Source organism: Canis lupus, chromosome 6 (assembly GCF_011100685.1).
Source record: "Canis lupus familiaris isolate Mischka breed German Shepherd chromosome 6, alternate assembly UU_Cfam_GSD_1.0, whole genome shotgun sequence".
Lineage (NCBI taxonomy): Eukaryota > Metazoa > Chordata > Mammalia > Carnivora > Canidae > Canis > Canis lupus.
This window is the reverse complement of record NC_049227.1, coordinates 30,906,206-30,927,720: the sequence shown is the minus strand read 5'-3', so window position 1 is coordinate 30,927,720 and position 21,515 is coordinate 30,906,206. Positions and strand designations below refer to the sequence as shown.

General features: G+C 45.4%; 1 protein-coding gene across 9 annotated transcripts in view; it reads left to right on the top strand.

Moving 5' to 3' along the window:
* The window catches only part of SNX29 (sorting nexin 29), a 528,683-nt gene that overhangs the window by 199,905 nt on the left and 307,263 nt on the right, over positions 1-21,515 (top strand). For 7 of the 9 annotated variants that reach the window (XM_038540328.1, XM_038540323.1, XM_038540325.1 and 4 more), the window contains exon 14: positions 3,642-3,724. In XM_038540328.1, the coding sequence (XP_038396256.1) occupies positions 3,642-3,724 (83 nt within the window). Of the gene's footprint in view, positions 1-3,641; positions 3,725-21,515 lie in introns of those variants that run through there. The other 2 variants (XM_038540324.1, XM_038540332.1) reach the window with 2 other exon arrangements.

Here is a 21,515-nt window from a genome sequence, read left to right as displayed (position 1 = left end):
TCATCGCTCAAAGGAGTCTGTTGGGATGCTGCCTGCATGTCTAGCCGTCAGGGCTGTGTGGCACTCATGCTCCCTCTTGTGCATGCACATGTGGGGTGGGGTGTAGCAAAGAGGTGAGGCCCCCTGGCAGGAGACACCCTGCCTATGAACTGATGTGCCCAGAGCCCCACTCAGGCTTTGGTCTTCCTTGCTCACCTTGGCCTTTACCTATTGAGGCTGACCAGCTTGTGGTGGTGGGACCTGTGGTGGTTTGTAGGCCTTTGGAGGAATGAGTGAGCCTACACCATCCTCCCCACATCTTTCACTCACTCAGAGCCTTTTCATAGTTAGTATTCATTTAGTTAACTAATCCATTCTATTGTCTCATGAGGTGCCAAACAAAAAGGCATTTTTAATTTGCTAATCATAATAGACCTGTGTAATAAGAATGATGGACTCTCTATGGCTCTTCTAGCTACAAATTAAAGTTCTGTTGGCTGGTTGCAAATTAGTTGTTCAGAGCCTGGGAATTATTTTCTTGGCCTGGTAATGTGCGCTTTTTTTTTTTTTTTAATTTATTTTTGTTGGTGATCTCTGTACCCAGTGTGGAGCTTGAACTCATGACCCTGAGATCAAGAGTCACATACTCTTCTGATTGAGCCAGCCAGGCACTCTAGTAATGTGTTAGGTTTTAAGAAAATTTTTTTGCTGGAGCAGGAGCTCTCTGGTTTTCATAATCACCTGCCACCTACTCCCTCTTTGTCCTGGTTTGCTCTGCTCCTTGGCCTAGTCTGTGTGACTCCAGTGGCCATTTAAGTTTGTATTCCATTCTCAAGAGACACACTGTGGGGGAGGATGCTTAGAAGCATCAGTGAAAACAGTGGGCTATATGGAACTGCGTGCATGCATGCATGCGTACACGTGCACACACACATTATGCCCATAGGAAACTCTGGTTTTGCTCTTGTTCCATAGTTAGGTAGGCTGTAACCATTGGGGAGACTGGGCCAAGGGCATAGGATCTCTTGATACTATCTTTGCAACTTCATGTGAATCTAATTACTTGAAAAAACAAACAAAAAAAAAACAAAAACAAAAAGGGCCTTATACAGGTGTTTGAATTTCCTCCATAAACAGTTCCAGTGACCTGAAAGTGTTAACTTCCCACAAAAGGCAAAAAGTTCATTGGTACAAAATAGTCTGGGATGAATTTCTGGCTCCCAGAGGTGCTCACCCAGTGGTTTGATGTACTCTGCAGTTTCCCACCAATTTGATGCATATCAGTTTATATTAAAAACTTCAGTTTTAATCTGTTGCATCTAATTTTTAAATAGGATTGTAAGACACTATTAAAAGATCCAACCCAGAAAAGAAGCAGCCACTTGAAACCTTTCTGTGCTGGCTGCAGCACAGCAGAGGAACAGGGAAGCTAAGGATTGGCCTGTGTGCCGTGAGCAAATGAGAGCCCAAGCAGCAGACGTTGACACGGTTCACCTGTCTGTCCGCCTAAATGAGCCTGCAGATTCCGCCACATGGAAGATGCTCTGCCTCGAACCCTTGTTAAATGATGCCATATAGAAATGCAGATCAATTGCTTTCCCTGGTCTTCAGGTCCTACGTGACTTGAATTCACATGTGGTGATGAGGAGGAGGTTGGAATGAGTGACAAGACTCTGCCGAGGCAATCCAAGAAAACAGGCTGGACAATCCACGTGTATCGGGGAACATTTCCCTCCCCCAAACCTTTCCAGGACTTGTAGTTGCTTAGCCTCAGACATTTGCTATTCACATCACAGATGGAGAAAGTTGCAGACATCTTTATGAACATCCGTTAGAGGCTGTCTAGGAGGAGGGAGGGGGATATAAAGGACTCCTCTGTGGTTTACTCTCTAGAGCTTCTGAGATGAACGTAGTGTTCTCAGGTGACACCTAAGTATATGGTAGAATCTGCAGTTGGTGATGTTTTTTTTTTTTTTCTGTCAAAAGTGCAGAAAAGCAAAATAGCAAACACAGGGCTGAGGTGTAGTCAGATACTTGGAAGATAGTACTGATGATGGGAAGTCTGAAGCTTTTACCCTGAATAAGTGTGTGGCGCACGCCCATGCCAAGGAATGGCATTTGCATCCATAAATGGATGGAGTTAGAAATGGCCTATGTGGTGAATTGTTAAAGGAGACAACCTAGTTGCAGAAAAACTTAAAATACCTGGTTTTACGAAGTAAGCCATAGTTGAGTGTATGGGTGTTGTTGAGTGTTGAGGAAGGCCTGAAATGTATATGCTGGATTTTCAGTTCTGGATACCAGGAGGAAGGGGGGTGACTTGAGTGGTGAACAAAGGAAAAAAAGACTTTAAGCAAAAAAAAAGAAAAGAGTGTGAAAAATGTTTCATCCAAGAGAAATAGATTAACTGCGTGTATGAGCACGTGCATGCATACCTAGAGAGAAGTATGATAGCATAGCTATAAAAATGTCACTGGGTTGATTTCAAGGTGTTCGGCTTTCAACTGACTTTTACATTCCTGCTGAAATGTGCTCTGATTGAGTATTTTGTGATGTGCATTTACATTTTTATATTTATAAAAAGAAACCTAGTCTTAAAGCTGTTTTCATATTGAGGAAATGTTCTCTGATGCTTAAAGGCACTCAGGCTCAAGACCTTTGGGTGGGAGGAGTAGAATCAGAAAGTGTGGAAAAAGCAACTCTCTCTGGGGGCACTGATGAGATACCAAGTCCAAATCCCAAAAGGAGACTGAGAAAAGCTCTTCTGGGCCTTGGGACAGAGCGACCTGGGTTTATGTCTTGGCAGTGAGCCTTGCTTATGACCTTGACCTTGGCCATGTGACCTTAGTCACAGACCTTATCTGTGCCTCAATTCCTCCTCTGTAAATTGAGGAGAATACTATTGGGTCATTGTGCCTAATACACGATAGGCATTTAAACATTTTCCTAATGAATGAAGAATGAATGAAGTCATGTAGGTGAAGTGTGAGCTGTGTGATACTCAGTAAATGGTAGTTTTCGCCTTCTGATCCTCATGTTCTTTTCCTTAGCCATGTACCTGGGGAATGAATTTGGTAGAGTAGGGTCTCGATGGAGCCTGAGTTCTGTGTTGCATAATATAGAGTCTTGTATGGAGATGGGTGTGGACTAAGCTGCTGCTTCTCTTTATGACTCCATTTACTCACCTGTAAAATAGGTGTGATGAGATATTGGAAAGATTAATGAGATGACAAAGATTTCACGTGATGCCTGGCAAATAATACATGTTCAGTGCATTGTAGCAGTTAATAAAAAGTGATTTTTCCCCAGGTCGAATACATGGTATTTAGGACGTGCTACTGTTAACAGAATATCACCGAGTGCCTGATTCCGAACAGGCACCTAACAGCTTGACAGACTCAGATAATCCAAGCACAACTTATGTCTGTATCCTGACTTTGTGGGGACTGGAACCAGTTAGCACTTAATTTACAGTTTTTGCAGGCTTTTTGCGAATGTGCCCTTGCTAATGTCTCCTCCAACAACAATCTCTTATACAGAAAATGTATTAATATTTATATCATGAGCCCTATGTTATTTTTTTATACAGATTGCCCCCCCCATTTATATCTAAATCTCCAGTTTTTAAAAATGTATTTTTTTTAACGTTCTTGTACCTGCAGAGAAAACGAGGTGCTCAAAGTCCAACTGAAGAAATACGTTGGAGCTGTCCAGATGCTGAAAAGAGAAGGTCAGACAGCTGAAGGTGAGGGGGAGACTGAGCCTGGTTGGGAAGGGGTCCAAACTTTTAAATCTCAACAGTCCTTGTACCTGTAGTGTAGGAGACCCTCAAAGTGTGATGACTGCTTATGCAGATGAATTAGAGAAACAGTGCTGATCAGGAATTTGGAAAACAAATTAGATGGAACATCCCATTGTGTATTCTTGCTAAATGCATAACTAATATTGTAAGACTTAATTGCTGGATCACTAGCAACAGTTGTATTAATTTGTGTACTTAGGCAGTTTTATGTCTGGGATCTTGAGGTACTTGCTAGGTAGAGAACCTTGCAACATGATAAAGTTCCATCAGGCCAGTGGTGAAGAACCAGAGCTGGAATTAGGCTGACCTGGTTTCAACCCCAGTTCTGGCTAAGCTTCTTCATCTCTATGTATCTTAGTTTCCTCATCTGTAAAATGGGGTCCCTACCTTATGAGGTAAATCCTCTAGATATCTCAGCATAATGCCTATTCTAGGGTAAGTACTGAATAAATTTTAGCTGTTAATATTAGTCAGAAATGCAGGTTAAAAAAAAAAAAAGATCTCTTGACCAAGATTGCACCAAAGGAGGTGATACCATATGCTGCTTCTCTCTGCATTTTGGCTACACTTTAACTGTCCTGAATCAACTCAAATATTTCTCCGGTCAGCTGGAAGAAAGGATATTTAACTTTGGCTGAAATGTCTTGCAGCCTTCAGCCAGTTTACCATTAAAAGGTTTCCTTAAACACAAATGAACTCTTGGAGTGTAGACATTTTATTTATTTATTTATTTTTTTAGTGTAGACATTTTAACAAAGGGGTGGACCCTCCAGGCTTACAGGTCCTGGGAGTCAGCTTGACCTGCATTTGAATCTAGACTCACCAGGTATAACTTGATGTCTTGGAGTTATTTTGCCACCTGTAAGTGGAAACATCCCTCCAACATCATGGAGATAGTTGTGGGGATTTACTGAAACAATGAACACGAAGTTTCCGGTATGGCACCTGGTCTGTAATTGGTGTTCAGTAAGTGGTTGTTATTTTTCTGTGTGCTAGAAGGAGACTGACTTGGAATCTGGATATGGTTTGCATAGGAATAACAGAATAACAGAATAACAGAAAGTCTTGAATTTTGTTTGAAGCTTTTGTGTTGATTATGGTCTCTGTTTGGCTTCAACATGTTGATGATTACTCTTATGATTTTTATCACATGCTTTGCTTTGTTCATCATTAGTCTAGGGGTTATCATTGCAGAATTAATCATGTTTTCCTGTGGGCTCTTCACTTTTTCAAACAGACGTTGCTATTATGGCTCTGAATTTATTTGACCATGTGTTCTGTGGATGTTGGTCTTTTGACTTTCACTCCCCATCTTCGTTTCCCCAGCACCTTGCTTTTGTAGTTGCTCGTTCCATCCATGATGCATTTTGAGTGAGTGGTATTTATCTTCCCCTTTCCAGGCAGCTTCACCTCTGTTTCCTTTGGACTTTGTCACCCTGTGAAGAGTAGATATTTTTCCTCTGTTCTGTTGTAATTTTTAATTTTTTTGGTTTTTCTTTCTTGTATTTTAGAAAGTTCATTATTAGAGGCTTATGGGAGTTTAAGGGTTTTGTATGTGTATCGAGGGTGGAAATAAAGTCAGGTCATTTTCTTCCAAATCCTGGGTTCTTTGCCTTCCAAAGTTCTTGAACTATAGTGTGCAGAGGGCATTACCTGGGGAACTTATTAAATATGCCTCTTTCCGGGGAGGGGGGGAGAATGCTGTTTTTGTCATGGGTGGTTTCATCTAGGATGGGCCCCACATTGGCATGTCTAGATAATGTGACTCTAATGCACATGACTCATGGACTATACCTGACTGCCTTTTGAGAAATCTGTGCCCTGCCTGCTCAGAACTAGGAATCGGTGCAGTAAGAAAATTAAACCTAGGAAGAAAGAAGCATTTCTGGGCTTGTGATTTAAAACCTCAACTTTATAAAACACATGGTGGAATGTGAGCATCATTGGAGTCCTTCCTCTGGCACTCGAGTACACAGAACCCACAGTGTACAGAATTGTTTCCTTTACCATTGCCGGTCCTTAGGCACAGCCTGGATGCCCTGAGCCAAAGTTGAGTATGTGCCTTCAGGATGTTGAGATGGCCCTTGAGTGGATCAGTAGAGACCGTGTGGCGTGTCTTGTACTCTGTGTGACAGCAGTCCTTACTGCTGTTCATTATTGTGAAATGTAAGACCATCTGCCTTCTCTGCAGGTCATTGGTCAGTGAAAGGTTTTTATGAAAGTCCTCTAGTGTGGGCGTGCACAGGTCAGTGCTCTGTTGTGGTGCCTTAGGCCATGTAGTTTATGCCTCTCACTCAGAAATCCTAGTGAGCACCTGTAATGTGCCAGGCACCAGGAAACAGCCTTATTAAAAGGTGTGCTTTCAAAGAGCTTTGACCTAATTTTCAAGTGATGCCCTCTATTGGTCAAGTGAATCAAGGCTCAGTCCTCAACCCCAGCTAGTTGCTGACTCATGTTCAAATACAGTGTGTGCCCTTGTCAGGCTATAGTAGCTCGGGGTGTCTCAGCCAGGCTAGGATGGCTTGGGGTGTCTGGGGAGTTGAAAGAGTAGGGGCAGGGAGAGGTGGGAGGGGGAGAGAGTCCTTCCTGATCTCTGATTCCCTTGGGGTTATGGGTGGACGTAGAGATGTATACCAGCTTCCCATATTCTAGGTGGGAATTCGGAATGCATTTTCCACAGTTATAAGCCTTTTAGTTTGAGGACCTAAAGATTCTCTTTATCTTTTGGCAACAACTTATTTATGAAGTTGTTATTCCCCTCATCAGTAGGGGAAAAGAGTTGAGAAATCATTCTAAGCCCCAAATACTCAGGGTTGAATAGATTGCTTAGGGCTGTGTTGGGACCCCCAGCTTCATTGTTGTGGAAAAATGCCTCCTAAGATTTAAAACAACAACAACAAAAAACATTTAAAACGGGGCCTTAGAATAGATTGTTGACAACCTTTAATTTTGTAGATTTCAGATTCCTATTGTCTCCCTTTTCTAAAAGAACGGTTCCCTCTAAAATAAATGAAGATTTCATCAGTAAATATGGATTTAGGATTTTGGGTGACCTCAATATTAACTGAAGCAATTTTTTCTCCTTAATATGGTCCAGGAGTGTGAGGTTGGGTTATTCACCACTCGAGTGCTAGTTTTCCTTCCTGAGACCTGATTTCCCAAAAGCTTATGCCTTCACTTGAATTTTTGGATCTCTTTCATCCTGACGTGGATTGTCTGCTCTCCTTCCAGCTTTAGAGCTGTGTCCACAGTGAACTGGCCTGACAGTTAAGCTTGCAGTGTGACTCCTATTGGATGCTTAATCAGTTCTGTTAAGGAATTCAGACATTTCTCCAGTGCAGGGGAGTTTCACTTAGAGAGGGAGAGCAGGAGATGGCTCTCCAGACTCCTGTTTTCATCTATGAATTCACTGAAGTATGAAACCTAGTATGTCAAGTTGGCTTCTTGCCTGGAGAAGGCCTTCTGGCAGCTCACTGAGGGACCTGAGGAGCGGCGAACCCCCTCAGATACCTGCTGGGTTTTGTCGACAAGATGGCTCATTTTCTCAAGAATGGACTCACATTAGCCAAGCATGCAGAGGATGATGTGTAGTCAGAAGAGGAGTTCATCCATTCATAGTGAGTAAACCAGAAGCCCAAATCTGTTGCTCAGGCACATCGTTCCTTTTGAGTCTCCTCTGATGGTGGCTTGTGGAGTCAGAAAGGGGGTAACTAGTTGGGTGCTTCTTTAGTGTCTTGATGGGACCCAGACAAGCCCTTACTTGTAGAGATGCTGTCACCTACTGGCTCTTTACATGGTCCTTTTTGGTTGGGGGTGGGGCTTTTGGTTTAACAGGATCCTGTGCTGATTCTGTCAGATGGTAGTTGATGGTGAGAGAGAGAATGTGCATGTGCGGCTCTTCTGTAAGAGAGATATTTTGTACTTGCCTCACAACCGGTGGTCAACAGATAATTTTCTTTCCATTAGAGATGATAATTAATCCTGGCTCTTCCTCTTTCCTCTCTAGTTCCCTGTAAGACCTAGACACAGGACTCTCTAGGAAACTCCAGCTTGAGTAGCTGTGGTCACTATCCCTCACACACTGCCACCCAGGTGTAGACCCAGGGACTCTCCTGGTGAGTTGAGTGTCGAGTCTGCAGACTTATTTCTCACCCAACAGGGACCAAGAGGGAAGAATGTCCGTGGGGGTTAGTAGGTGACTTTTTAATCAACTCCACACAATTTGAGAATCTCCCCAACCAGCCCTTGAGGTATGGGGAGCGAGGGTGAGAGCATTTGGCTGGTAGAAGTCTCCATGGGGAAGCACAGCTCCCAGATGGAGGCCCTCTGCCGAGAGCTGTGAGGAATGCCACTGGGGAGAGGTGTCCTGAGGGAGATCCGTCAGGACTGGTCCAGGAGCATGGCTGTGGTATGGATTTAGGACTCCTCCTCCCTTGCATCGACCACATGGAGAAAGAAGGATGGCTTATTCTATCAGGGCCCCTGTGTCTTTGTCCAAGGTGTCACTTCATCCTGCACATGGGGCCCTGGGCATGGCCCATGAACAAGATGCTCACGGTCTCAACATTGGGGAAACCCAGCATGCCACATGGTCCTAGCATCTCACCATGGCCTTGGGTGGATGGATAACTTCTGTGTAAGGACACTGAGGACTCCCATGCACAACTGATGGGGCCATATGACCATTCTGTGACTCTGTTTCTTCCTCTTTAAAATGGGAATTGCAGTAATGACTTCCTCATGGGGTTTTGGGTAAGATGGAGGTGGGTTAGTATGTGTAAAGCACTTAGCATCCTGCTGACATGAGCCAGTCAGTACATACTGGCCACTGATCCTATAGTAGGTACCTCTACCTCTCTCAGCCCTTTTGTATGGTCCTAAAATTAGAATGAAAATAGTATGTACTTCATGGACTTTTGTGAGGATAAATAGTAATTAAATGAGGTAGTTGGGAGAACATGCTCGTGTCCAAGTCTGGGACGTAGAAGGTACTGTGGTAGACAGGAGGATGGCCCTCAAGAATGTCCATGTCCTGATGCCTAGGACCTGTGAATATACTGCCTTACGTGGCAAAAGGGACTATCCAGATGGGAGTTAAGGATTGTGATAAGGGGAGATGATCCTGCTTTATCCGGATGCCCCCAGTGTAATCATGAGGGTCCTTAGAGAAGGGAGGAGGAGGGCCAGGGAGGGAGAAGATGTGACAACAGAAACAGCAGTAGCTGGAATACAGGGCCCCAAGTCAAGGAGTGTGGGCATCCTCCAGAAAATGGAAAAGACTGGGAACTGGCTTCTCCCCTAGAAGGAGCACAGCCCTACTGATGGCCTGAGTATAGCCTGTGAGACATTTGAGACTTCAGGCCTCCCAAGCTCTAAGGTAGTAAACTTCAGTTGCTGTAAGCCGCCAAGTTTGTGGTTGTTAGAGCAGCCATAGGAAATGAACACTGGTTGTGAAGGTGTACTGAGGTATTAACTTGACCCCCCATGGGCATAGGGACCATCGTCATCAATGTCTTACTCAGCTTGTAGTGGGAAGTTGAGGTTTTGAAAGTTGGGTTTTTGGTCAGCGGTCCCCTGGTGGACAAAATGGGACCTGAGAGGGGATCTGTGGCCTTTGGCAGCACACATGGGGCAGGAAAGCCCACTGTCCCTGGCCTGTGCCTATGCATGGCATGCTTGTCTAGCCAAGCAAGGGAAGCCCTTGCCCCAGGTACACACTTGCCCCACTCTGGGGTTGCTGTGTCAGCTCTTGTGGGTGATTGCTGTCCCTGCCTGCTCCAGACACTGGAGTGAAGCCTCCACACCGTACATTCGGGACCTTGCTTGTCCCATGGACCCTTGGTTTTACCCTTTGGGTGTGGTCAGTGGTTGTATGTGCAGCTGATGAGGCCAGTTTCTCAGTGTCCCACAGGAGGATGTTCTCACCATGCCTGCTGCTCAGCAGAACCTTGCTTGGTGTTAGCTTTCTTTTGGGTTTGTCCGAGGAGCATTTGCTTGTGAATTGGAACTGGCTTTCCAGACTGTGGAAGACAGATGGTCTGCTTGCCAGAAGCATGGTTCTTTCCTGTTGGACTGGGAAGGCTGGGGCCATTGTAGCTCTCTTGTGTCCATGTGAGGCTGTCACACAGATGGAGGGGCTGAGCCAGGTTGGCTGAGAGGAGCTGGGATCATAGCTGAGCTGTGATCGTATCCTTTGAGCCCCTGAATCCAGCCGTGCTTGACAGGACAGTTTAGCCCTGAGCTTTGTGTTAATAAGAGCAATAATTCCACCTATTTCCCCTGCCTGTCCTCAAGCTTGAGTTCAGTTTCTGTAGTTCATAGGCTCGTGGCAAACTATCAGCTCTTTACTGGAAATGGAGTCCATCATGTGCTTGTGAGGGGCTCTTATTTCTTGGAGTCTGTCTTTCTAGATGATAGTGTCTGGGGCATCATGAGGCTCTTGCTCCCGCCTTCCCCTCATTAGGTACTTTCCGCTGTCCTTTTGCCTTGGCCACCGTATCTTATTCCCTAGTGATGGATTTAAGGCTGCATGTTCTTGTCGGTAGCTCAGTTTAATTAATCTGTCATGAGTTCAGGGACAGAGAAGAAATGGCCTATTGCTGGTGGCAATCAGAGTAATCGGCGGTGAGGCAGGAGGTACAGTGGGAGGAACTTGACAGATGAGGGAGGCATGGTAGCAATTTAAAAAGTTTACTCTAAGAAACAGAAGTTTAAAAAAAAAAAAAAAAAAGGAAGTCCTCAACCTCCCTGATATGTCGTGTCTCTGCCTGCAGGTGGCCTGCTCACAGATTCCCTATTCAGTGCTTGTGCTTCATGTTCTCACCAGGCTTCTGTTTCCCTGGGCTCGCAGGAGATAGGGCAGGGCAGTTGAGACCCTTTGATTCTGTGGAGGTGGATGGCCACGGGCGAGGGGATTCCTGGAGCCTGCACGCATGTGGGGCATAACTTTGTATCTTGCAGTCTAAACTGTCGCGGGTTTGGGCCATCTCCACTTGGGTGGCCTTGCGTTCCTGCCCTGGGTGTGCACAGAGGTAAAGATGTCTTGGTCTGAGGCAGGCTTCTTGGGTTTCGAGTAAAGCTAGTTCCTGACTCTGTGCATGTCCTCCTGTCTGATTGCAGTTGGATAAACGTGAAGCCTCATGGAAACATATGTCAGATCCCATCACTCTGCTCCAGACCTTCTGATGATGGCCTCCAGTGTTGGCTGTGGTCTGGCTCTTTTCATGTTCCAGCCCTGCCTCCTCCTGCCCTGCTCCCCCCTTGCGCTTTCCTGCAGCCACCCTGGCCATCAGGCTCTTCCTCAGATGCACCAGCCTTGTTCCTGCCTCAGTGCCTCTGCAGGTGTCCCTCTGCTGGAATGTTCTTTCCCTGTGTCTCCACGGCTGATCCCATGGTGGCAGGCAGGTCTCTGTTTCAGCAGTCAGCTCCTCTGCCACGTTGTATCTTCCCACTTGCCTTTTATTGTGTTACTTAATCTTCATCACAGGGCTTACTGGTACCTTGGACCATCTTGGTGGTTCATCCCCTTCTCTGTTTGCTGTCTGTACTATCTACAAGAGCAGGGACCTTGCCTGTTTTTTTTTTTTCTCGGCTGTGATCAAAGTGCCTTGAGCAGAGCTTGACCCACAAATGTTCAGAATGTGAAGAATAAAAATTTCAGAGCTGTTGGGAACCCAGCCTTCTGGCATGTAGGTGATGGAAGACCTAAGGTAGCTCCAGACAGTGCAGCCGTGGGCGAGTTGATGGGTCTTCGTTCTAGGACCACACCAGCAATGTGCTGGACCCCATATAACCCTTCTTAGGCTCGTGCCTTGAATCAGAGTCTTCTTTCTCATCATGCATAGTTTTGTATTTTGTAACCACAGTTTGCATATGACTTCGACTCTCCTATGGTTTCATCATTCAGAGCTCTTGATTACAAGAGTCATAAAATCCAATTTTATCTGGCCTAAAAAAAAAAAAAAAAAAGTTTAACAGTGCCTGTCTTCAAGGATGTCTTGATCCAGGGATTTAAACAATAACAGGAGTCCCTCCCCAACCCCCATGTTTCTTAAGTCTGTGGTGTTCCCCACCCCTTTCTTTTCTCTCCACAGAGTTGGCAGTGTATACTGGTATTGGTTTAACCACCAGGCCTCTGAGGGGGAAGGGCATGATTTCGGGTGCTCATTGATTTTCATAGTGTAAATGCTCCCACTGGCTGATTCCTGGCTGCCAGCCCTGTGTTCCTGAGGGCTGTGTTGGGAGGGATACACACACTGGACTCCTGTGAACTGTTGTACCCCAGCCACTGTGCCCCACTGGGTGCCTGCTCTCTTCTCAGGCAGGCGTTCTCATGCTGGCAAGAGGCTGTCTGAAATTCTAGGTTGAATCTTCTCAGCAGGGGCACCTGGGTGGCTCAGTCGCTTGAGTGTCTGCCTTTGGCTCAGGTCATGATCTCAAAGTCCCAGGATTGAGCCCTGTAGTGGGCTCCCTGCTCATGGGGGAGTCCATTGCTCTCTCTGCACATCTCCTTCCCCATGCTCGCTCTCTCAAAACAAAACAAAACAAAAACAACTCAGCAAACCAGAAGAGCACACTTCTCTTTCCCACCAGCTTCCTTATGAATAGCTCTACCCTCTTCCCCCACTTAGAGCAGAGCTGGGGTTCTTAGTCCTGGCTCTGCATTGGATCACCCGGGGAGTCGGAAAACCTCCCATGCTTGGCCACTGGGAACCACTGCCTTGGAGGATACTTCTTTCAAATTAATGAAGTTCAAGGCCAGCCGGTATGCTACAAATGTGCCAACAGTCTGATTCCTGGCCAGCAGGAGATGTCTGAGATCAATCGAGGTTATGTCTTTCATCTTCCATCCAGGTTTGGTCTCAGAACCTGTCTCCACATAAGTTCCACCAATTAAGAAGACAGTGGGGGGGGGGGGTGCAGTGGAAGGTGTTCACCACTGTCAAGTTAAATCTGTACTTGTACCCACCCTTGCCCCCCCTTCAGGGATCCATGGTGGGTTTCAAGCACATCTTTCTCTAGCTTTTCCCTTCCTCTGCAAGCTTGGCTCTTCTCCATTGTGTCTAGTATGTTCTCTCTCTGGGCACTGCTCACGAGGCTTCAGTGCAGTTTTGCCATGTGTCCCCATCCTGACCAGTTCCTGATCCCTTCTCTTTGCTCATCCAGTTTCCTCTTCTGGAGGTGTCATTTCCCTTCTCCTTGTTCAGGCCAGACGTTACATTTATTGTAAGAGCCAGCTCTTCTCCTGTCATCATAAAGAAATGTAATCCCACTGATCTTTGAGTTTGCTAAACTCCTGTTTCACTTAGGAGCAGCAGCCAAGGTCTGGCATGCGATTGCTCACTCTGGTGAGTGTAATCCTATCTTTCGGGTATGTAGTCTCTCTGACTACACGGAGGATCATCTGAGACTTAGAGACTTAATTTTGTTTTTCTGTGTGTTGACCAAGTGGATGATAGATATGTGATAAAACTTGCCAGATTGCATCCAAGTAATCTTAGCAGTGACTTTAGAGTACTAGGCAAGTTGGTATAGATGAGAACAGCTTATCTGAGAAAGAAGAAAGTTTGGGGAAGCGATGGTACTTAATAAAGAGGAAGAGAAGAATTGTTCTCACTACTTCCAGGAGTGACCCACACTGCTCTGCCCATAGCCCATGGGTGGTCCCACCTAGATGCAGAGAGGGGTCTGGGAAGTGTCCTTTCTGGCTGGGTGGCTCCTTCCCAGTAGGAGTTCTGTACAAAGGAATGGGGGGAATAAGGACTGTACCAGTCATGCTAGGTACTCGCTTTGATGCATGTGGTGTCTGTCTTTGAAACCAGTTACATGGCTCCTTAGGAAGAGACCTCACACCCAATATGCTTATTTTGGGGCTTGCACTCTTTAGAATCTTAGAAGGAATGCTTGGTAATTTGTAAGGGTCTGCAGTAGAAAAAGTGTCCAGGGGCGCCTGGGTGGCTCAGTCGGTGAAGCCCCTGCCTTCGACTCAGGTCATGATCCCAGGGTTCTGCTCAGCGGGGAGCCTCCTTCTCCCTCCCCCTGCTTGTGCTTTCTCACTTGTGTGTGCATGCTCTCTCTCAAATCTTAGAGTGTCCAATAATGTGGGAAAGATGTGTCTGTAAGAAGTACTGATTCCTTTATTAGTTATTAATTGGGATGAAGAGACCATGTTGTACTACCCTTTGTTGAAAGATGTTTCTGGGATCCCCTGCACATCTTGACTTGTGGACGGTAAGAAAGGGTGCCCTTGGATTCACTCAGAAGTTGTTAATTGAACACTGCCCATGTGCCAGGCATAGTTCTGGGAGTACTTGAGTGAATGATAGGTACAAGCGCTACCCTTGAGCTGATAGTTTATTTTAGGGGAGATGGACAGTAAGAAGGTAGACAAATAGATCATTATAAGTGATTCTCTAGGAATTGCCTAGAGCAATCTTTGGTTGACAGTGGGGAGAAAAGGTCCTGTCCATTGGTGCTAGACCCTTTGCCAGGTTCTTAACTACAGTGTCTCTGTGAGGTTGGTGGTGTTGTCATTGCCATTCTATAGATGTGGAGCACCAAGGCTCTGAGAGATGGATGTGCTCCAGGTCACCATATTAGGAGTCTCCAGAGAAACTGATCATACACACCCACTTATGTAAGCACATGTGTATGTATGTGTGCGTGTGTGTGTGTATATATATATATATGTTGTATACAAACGTGTAGAGATGTACATGTGTGTGTATATATATACACCTTTGTACACGTACTTGCCTATATGTCCATCTTTATCTGTCTAGATTGGATTGACTGATTTTAAGGAATTGGCTCATGCTATTGTAGAGGCTGGAAACACAAAAATCTGCAGAGTAGGCTGGCCGGCTGGAGATCCAGGGAGGAGTTGACGAGTCTCAGGCTATCTGGAAGCAGGATTCCTTCTGGGGAGCTCAGCCTTTTTTCTTAAGGTCTTCAGCTTAAGGTCTACTCCCCTTCCATTGATTGAATGAGGTGCACCTACATTATGGAGAGGAATTTGCTTCACTCAAAGTTGGTTAAAATCTCCTCTTAAAAAAAAAAAAAAACAAACCCTTCATAGTAGTATTTAGATGAGTGTTTGGCCAAGTACTTGGGTGCCATGGCCTGGGCACGTGGACATGTGAAATGAATCCGGACAGTCCTCTGTCTAGAAAGAGCCAAGCCAAGGTTCTGGCCCGGTCTAGGCTGAGTGCGTGCTTTCCCCGGTGCTCCTCTACCTCTATTCTCCCAGCAGTGTCCTAGCTGGTAAGATCTGTTGCATCGCCCTGGGCCCCAATGATGGTGTGTAGCTGCTGATCAGGAGCTGCCTGCCTGTGTGGGGCTGCCCAGGGCACGATGGCTCAGCTGGTAGCATCCACCCCTTAACTGTATCCAGGGAAAGATCCACTCCCTTCCCCTCTTCTCCCTGGATGACTGAAACCTGATGGTGTGCCGTCAGCCACGTGGAGAACTGGCAGTTAGACTCGGGGAGAAACCACTTCTCGGGAGTGGTGGAGACCAGGCAGGCTACTGGCATTTCACGAAGGCTCCTTCTTCCACAGTGAAAGGAGAGGAGGAGGTGCAGGTGCAGGGGGGGAGGCACCGTAGTACATGGAGGTGAAGGCTGGCTCAGGTTCTGTAGCTGGTAGGATCTGGGTTGAATCTCTGTGCTCTTTGACTAGTTCCATATTCTTGGAATGAGTTCTTAACTCAGAGCTTTGGTGTGTTCATTTGAGGAGCAGAGATGATAATTTGATTTGATAAAGCATTTGAAGTTTCAGGGAGATGACATATGTAAAGTACCAGGCAACTCTTGATGGTATTTTGGATTGGAGATGCATTTTGGAGGGCGTCTAGGCTATAGAAGGTCAAGGCACATTAGCAGAACACCTGTACACTAATTTCTGAAAGTGGGTAATTGTGGTAATCATAGAGTGAATCTCCTTGAAAGCTTTGCATTCCTGGTAAAACATTTGTGTGATTGGCTAGTTTACTGACCTTTAAATTTCTGAACTGGTAGCTCAGTACCTGGCCCCCTATACAGTGCTCAGTACAGCAGCACCCAGGGAGCCATTCCTGGGACAGTGGCCCAAACTCTGACACACACACACACCACACACACACACACACACACACACACACACACACACACACACATTTTTTTTTTTTTTAATGAGAACTTACTTGAAAAGTCTGGGGAGTAAGGTACCTAATACTCAATGTATTCACCATTCAGATTTAACATATAGTTTTCCAGACTTATTTTGGATCAGTAAAAAGAATTAAGCTTTAAGTGTCATCTAGAATGTCCTCACTGATGACATCCACGTGTTTCCAGATGTACGCTGGTGGCTCAGCATGGGTGGAATGCCCCTCTTAAGCTATTCCAGAGGCTTTAAGGGGAGGGTTAGGTTAGAACTTGGATGGCCCAAGCCAGGCTCCTCACGTGCCCATACCTAGAAGGGGGTAAGGTGTGAGCAGCTCCACCAAATACACTGGATTGAGAACAGGAAGGGGCAACACCCTTGAAAATAAGGGTGGGTCCTGATAAAGAGAGGACGTTGGGGAGGAAAAAAACAGATAGCCATGCAGCTGGAGTGACATGGGAAATGTAGCATCTCCAAAAGTTTTACTTAGGAGGGGTTTGGTGGTTTTATTGGGTAGGGGTTTGGAGATGTTGTTTTGATGCTGTATCTACATAACATGCACTCTGTTTTCGCTGAATTGGTATGTTCATTTGGGCTAGTCTATCAGGTAAACTAGGTTTGGGTGCATAAAAAAAAAAAAAAAAACCTCAAACAACAGTGACTTCCACAAGATTTTTCTCTTATCTAACATGAATCTGGAAATTGCCTTGTTTCGGGCTAGTGTGATGCTTATAAAAGATCATCAGGAATTCGGGCTGCTTTTTTGATTTTGCTCAACCATCTTCAGTACATGGCTTTTTATCTTCTTGATTGCCTCATGGTACCCAGATGGTGGTGGTGTTCCGGCCATTACATCTGTATTTCAGGCAGGTAGAAGCAGGAAGTGGGGAAGGACAGAGCAGGCACTTCACACCTGAATTCTATGAGGATTTAAAGCTTTAAGAATAATCTATCTTTAAGGAGCTTTTCAGGCCCCCCAACATGACTTCGACTTACAGCTCTTCGGCTCCCTAATTGAAAGGAAGATTGGGAAATGTGATTGTTTAATTGGCATAAAAGGAGGGGTAATTGATATTGGGTAGACAGCTGGCTGTCCTCAAGTGGCTTTGGGGAGGGTGGAAACTGTGGGGGGGAGGGGGGCTGCCAAAGCTCCTCCCACTCCTCAGACCAGCCCTTTGTGCCTTCACTATTGAGAATAGCTTCATCAAAGGTACAGGGGTCATCACAGCAAGCAAGAGGGTCTGGTCCCTGGTTCTAGAAGTGCCCGTGTCTCTCTGGGGCCTGCCATAAAAGATAATGTTTTATTTGTTCAACCTGATTGCATCCTCTGCAGGATGCTTTCCCCTCCTAAATCATTGCAAGAGCAATTGCCTGGAAATACCAAGTATCGATTCATGATTTTTGTTCATTTTTTATTTTTCCGTGAGAAATGAAGGCCCAGAAAGAAAGCAGGAGCACTCAGAGGCGGAGACCCAGGGCAGACATATATTTGTCATTGCCACTGCCCCGTTTTAGGGCTGCCTTGGTGTTGTGATTGTTGTGCAGTTTGTCAGTCAGTGTCTTGTTTGGTGTCCGCGTCCTCTCCTTCCAGGAAGCTGACAGGTGGCTGGTTTTGTTAAATGCCACTTTGGTTCTGAAAGATGCTCTAAGTTTCTAATTATAGCTTTCATCAGGCATCTGGTCACTGTGCTTTGGTTGAGTGGGTAATGATGCCTTGTACCTCAGATGAGCGTGACTTGTCTAAATGTTTTTTCTTGGACCAAATAGAAAAATAGACATCCTGTAAAAAGATAAAGCTGTTCTCTCGATCTGGGGTTATTTCACTGTTAACGGCCTCAGTTTCACTCTGCGTTTCAGTAGAAATACTCCTTCCCCCAGGCCTCCGAGGAATGCCTTCTATTCAGTGTCTAGAACCTCCCTGCTGCCCAACACAGCCCCATGCAGAGACATCCCTGCCCCACCGTCAATCCCCCCAGCTCTGTAGTTTGTTGCCTATTTTGTACTTTACAGTTTTTCTTTTTCTTTCTTTAGTGACCTAACTAATAAACATTGATGCCAGGATGCATACTCCCTGAGAATAGGGGTGGACTTGGTTTTGATACTGTTGGGCAGCCACCTTCTGGAGCCAATGCCTGACCCCTGGTAGGTGGCAGGCAGCTGGTTGATGAATGAGTGAAGTCATGAATGTAGTTAAGCACCTTACAATAATAGTGAGGATCCGGCATCGTCTGACTGGCCCTGCTCTAACGGCTTGATAGGCAACCCTCCTGTGAGGCCAGTACTGTTACCTCCCCGCAGCACAGGTGGAGGAGACCAAAACTTTAAAAGGTCAGGGCATACACTGGGGCCGAACTTGGTGAAAACCCCTGCCATTCTCTGTGTATTTGATTTGGTTGCTCCTGTCATCAGCATGGTCAGGTGCTTTGTCCTGGGTACACAGCAGGTAGATGGTGGGACCGGATCATGGGTGTCCTGACACAGAAGTGAATGACCTGCAGTGTGCACCCCTCTGGAGCCCACAGACTGGGGTGACTGGGAGGGTACACTGGGTGGGTTCCCAGAGAGGGAGCACCTAAGGATCTCCCAGCCAGCCATGCCAGAGGGCGGAACAGGACAGGACTTGGACACGGAGCCATGAGTTGGGCTTCCTGGGTGCCCTCAACCAGAGTGATTGGTAGGAATTCTGGGTATGTGCTGTACCTGAAATTTCTTACCTTGCCACACTCCTCATTACTTTTTCATTTCTCTCTGACTTGTAATCTCCCTTCCCCTGGGACCCAATCCCTCCAAAAGTACACCCTCCTTCCCCCCTGGTGGAGCCAATTAGGCCAAACTCAGCTGTCTTTAATTACTGGTCCTTGGTTTGCCTCTGGTTTTTCTCATTATCTTGCCGTTAGCAGAGTGCAGGGGTCCCACTGCTGGGCAACCAGGAACAGTGCCTGCACAGTTTGGGGCCTTGCTTCTGTGGGCTTGGCTTCCTTCTGAGGAGTAGACAGTAAGCAAACATATACCGATGGGCCAGAAGCAGTCTGCTGAACTGGTAGCTTGCCTAAAAGTGGTTTTTCAACAACTTTAAGGTCGAACAGCAGTTCGTGTTTTCTTGTTAAAACAAACAAAGATAAGCAGAAAGGGGGGAAAAGAAAAGCACAAAGCTCAGGTGTCACTGATAATCTGGAACGTATCCTTATAGGTAGAAATGACCTTTTACAGGAGAAGCACCCCCGCCTGAAGAGGTTAGTGATTTCTTACCCCATTTACATTACACATGGACTTTATGGGCTGAGAGAAGAGCTGGTGGCATAAACACACACAATAAAGAATTTAATAGTAAAGTCAGGCAGGAGTACAATACGACTGTGAATTACATCCAATGTCTTGTCACCGACCAATCACTTGTGTGCCGAGTGCCAGGGAACACGGTTTGGTGGGATGCAGGCTGGGTGCTACTTGCTCTTGTTCCTCCTTTTTCACCTCTTTTCCAGAGTAGAGTGGGGCAGCATTCATGACAGCAGGCTGGCCTGGAAAGTGAGGGTGAGGTCATGGATTTGGCCCAGAAAGCCCTAGCTTTGCCCTTTTCTAGCAACATGACCTTGGGCAGATTACCTGCCCTTTATTTTTCTGTCATTGGGTTTCATTTTGGGAAGTTTCTTTTCCTAAGTCTTCAAGTTCAGGAACCTTTTCTTCTGCAGTTTGCCCATGACACATTCATGGGGCCACACTGAGCTGCTGGGGATGCTTGGAAATAATAGTCTTGGTTTTCTGTCCTGATGGTCAGGTGCCAGGCCCAAAAGGTGTTTTTCTTGCTAAAAAAGAAAGAAGGGGTATTAGGGTACGGGAGCCATTTCTGCCACACTTCTGAACCAGCAGCTACTCTGTGTTTGCACAAGGGAGTTGGTGGTGCTGGCTTTGCTAGCAGCAGCAGTAATGGGGGCAGTTTCAGTGGCGTAAAATGTGAAACATGATTTCTGCTGAATGCTTTTGAAACTGTCCCCATTTGAGTGAAACAAGAAACAATAGACCTTCTCTTTCTGTTTAAGCAGTAAGTTGTCAATTTCTTTGCATCCTGTGCTTGCTTCTACTGTGAATCTAGGGTGTCCTTTAGCATGCAAGATTGCATTTACCATGGACAAATGGCCTGTTGATCAGCTGTTGTCAGTGCCATGAAAATTGTACTAAACTAGAATTGAGACCCATGTATGAATCCTGACCTCATGCTCAGCTGGTGTCATTTTGGGAGGGCATGTGCTCAGCCACTCCATCTGTAAGATGAGGATAGTAACTACCTGGTAAAATGAGCAGTTTCACAAACTTAAGTTTTAAACTCCTTCAATATCATTTTGTGTCTCATTGAGAGAGGATAAAATTAATCTGCTTGGCTTCTCATGACTTGGTATTACTCTTCCCACTTTTTTTTTTTTTTTTTTTTTTTGCAACTTCTAGCTGGAGAGTTCTTTGTATGACACTTGGCATCCAATTAAATAGGAATTATACAAGGTACTTTCTGTTATTTGCAATAATAAAAAAGGGTTAAATGTATTAGAGAATTGATTTTTAGTGAAGTCAGTCACTACACAGCTTGTATTTTCATACCTTGTTTTTTAATAATTGAATATTTTGTTGAAATCTTAACATTGAGTTATATATACTTTTTGTAACAGACTCAACAATATACAGATGTATGAAAAAGTTAATCTCACCTAATGCTACCCGTTTTAGACAACCGGAATTAATGTTGATATGTATCACCTTACCATAGATCTTGACAAACGTGTATCCCCCCACCTGGCAGGAGTGGGATTACAGTCTCCATCAGTAGTTGGCAAACCATGGTCTGTGAGCCTGCTATATATGTTTGTGTAAATAAAGTTTTATTGAAACACAGCCACACCCAGTATTTGAGTATTGTCTGTGTATGCTTTCTCAGTAGAACAGAACATTGGTAGTGCAACAGAACTATAACTATCTGGCCTTCTAAAGAAAAAATTGCTGACCCTTGAAATATTTAGCCTTTCTCAGATAATAGTATATCACTCAACAGTTACAAATCTTGCTCCAGATCAATAGATGCAGATCTAGATTAGTCTTCTTAATCTTTTTTATTAGCGTCCATCATGCAGCTGTAATTTTTATTTTTTTAAAGATTTGAGAGAGCACACGAGCTGGGAGGAGGAGGGGAGAGAGAGAGAGAGAGAGAGAGAGAGAGTCTCTGAAGCAGGCTCCACCCTGAGCATGGAGCCGAATGCAGGGCTTGATGCCAGGACCCTGAGATCATGACCTGAGCTGACACCAAGAGTCAGATGCTCAACAGACTCCGCCACCCAGATGCCCCAGCTGTGGTAGAATTTTGAAGATCATTTTCCTATAGGTAGCATTTAGCTTATTTCCAGATTTTTGCCACCATAAACAGTGTTGAAATGAACTCCACATAGGTGTCCTTATAATCCAGGGGCTTCATGTTGATGGGAAAGATTTATAGAAGTACAGTCACTCAGTATAAGCATGAGTTCTATGCTTGTCAGTTGCCTTTTGGTTAAAACCAATAACAAAAGTGGTTTTTCAGTCCTTTTTGACTACAGGTCACGATAAGAGAG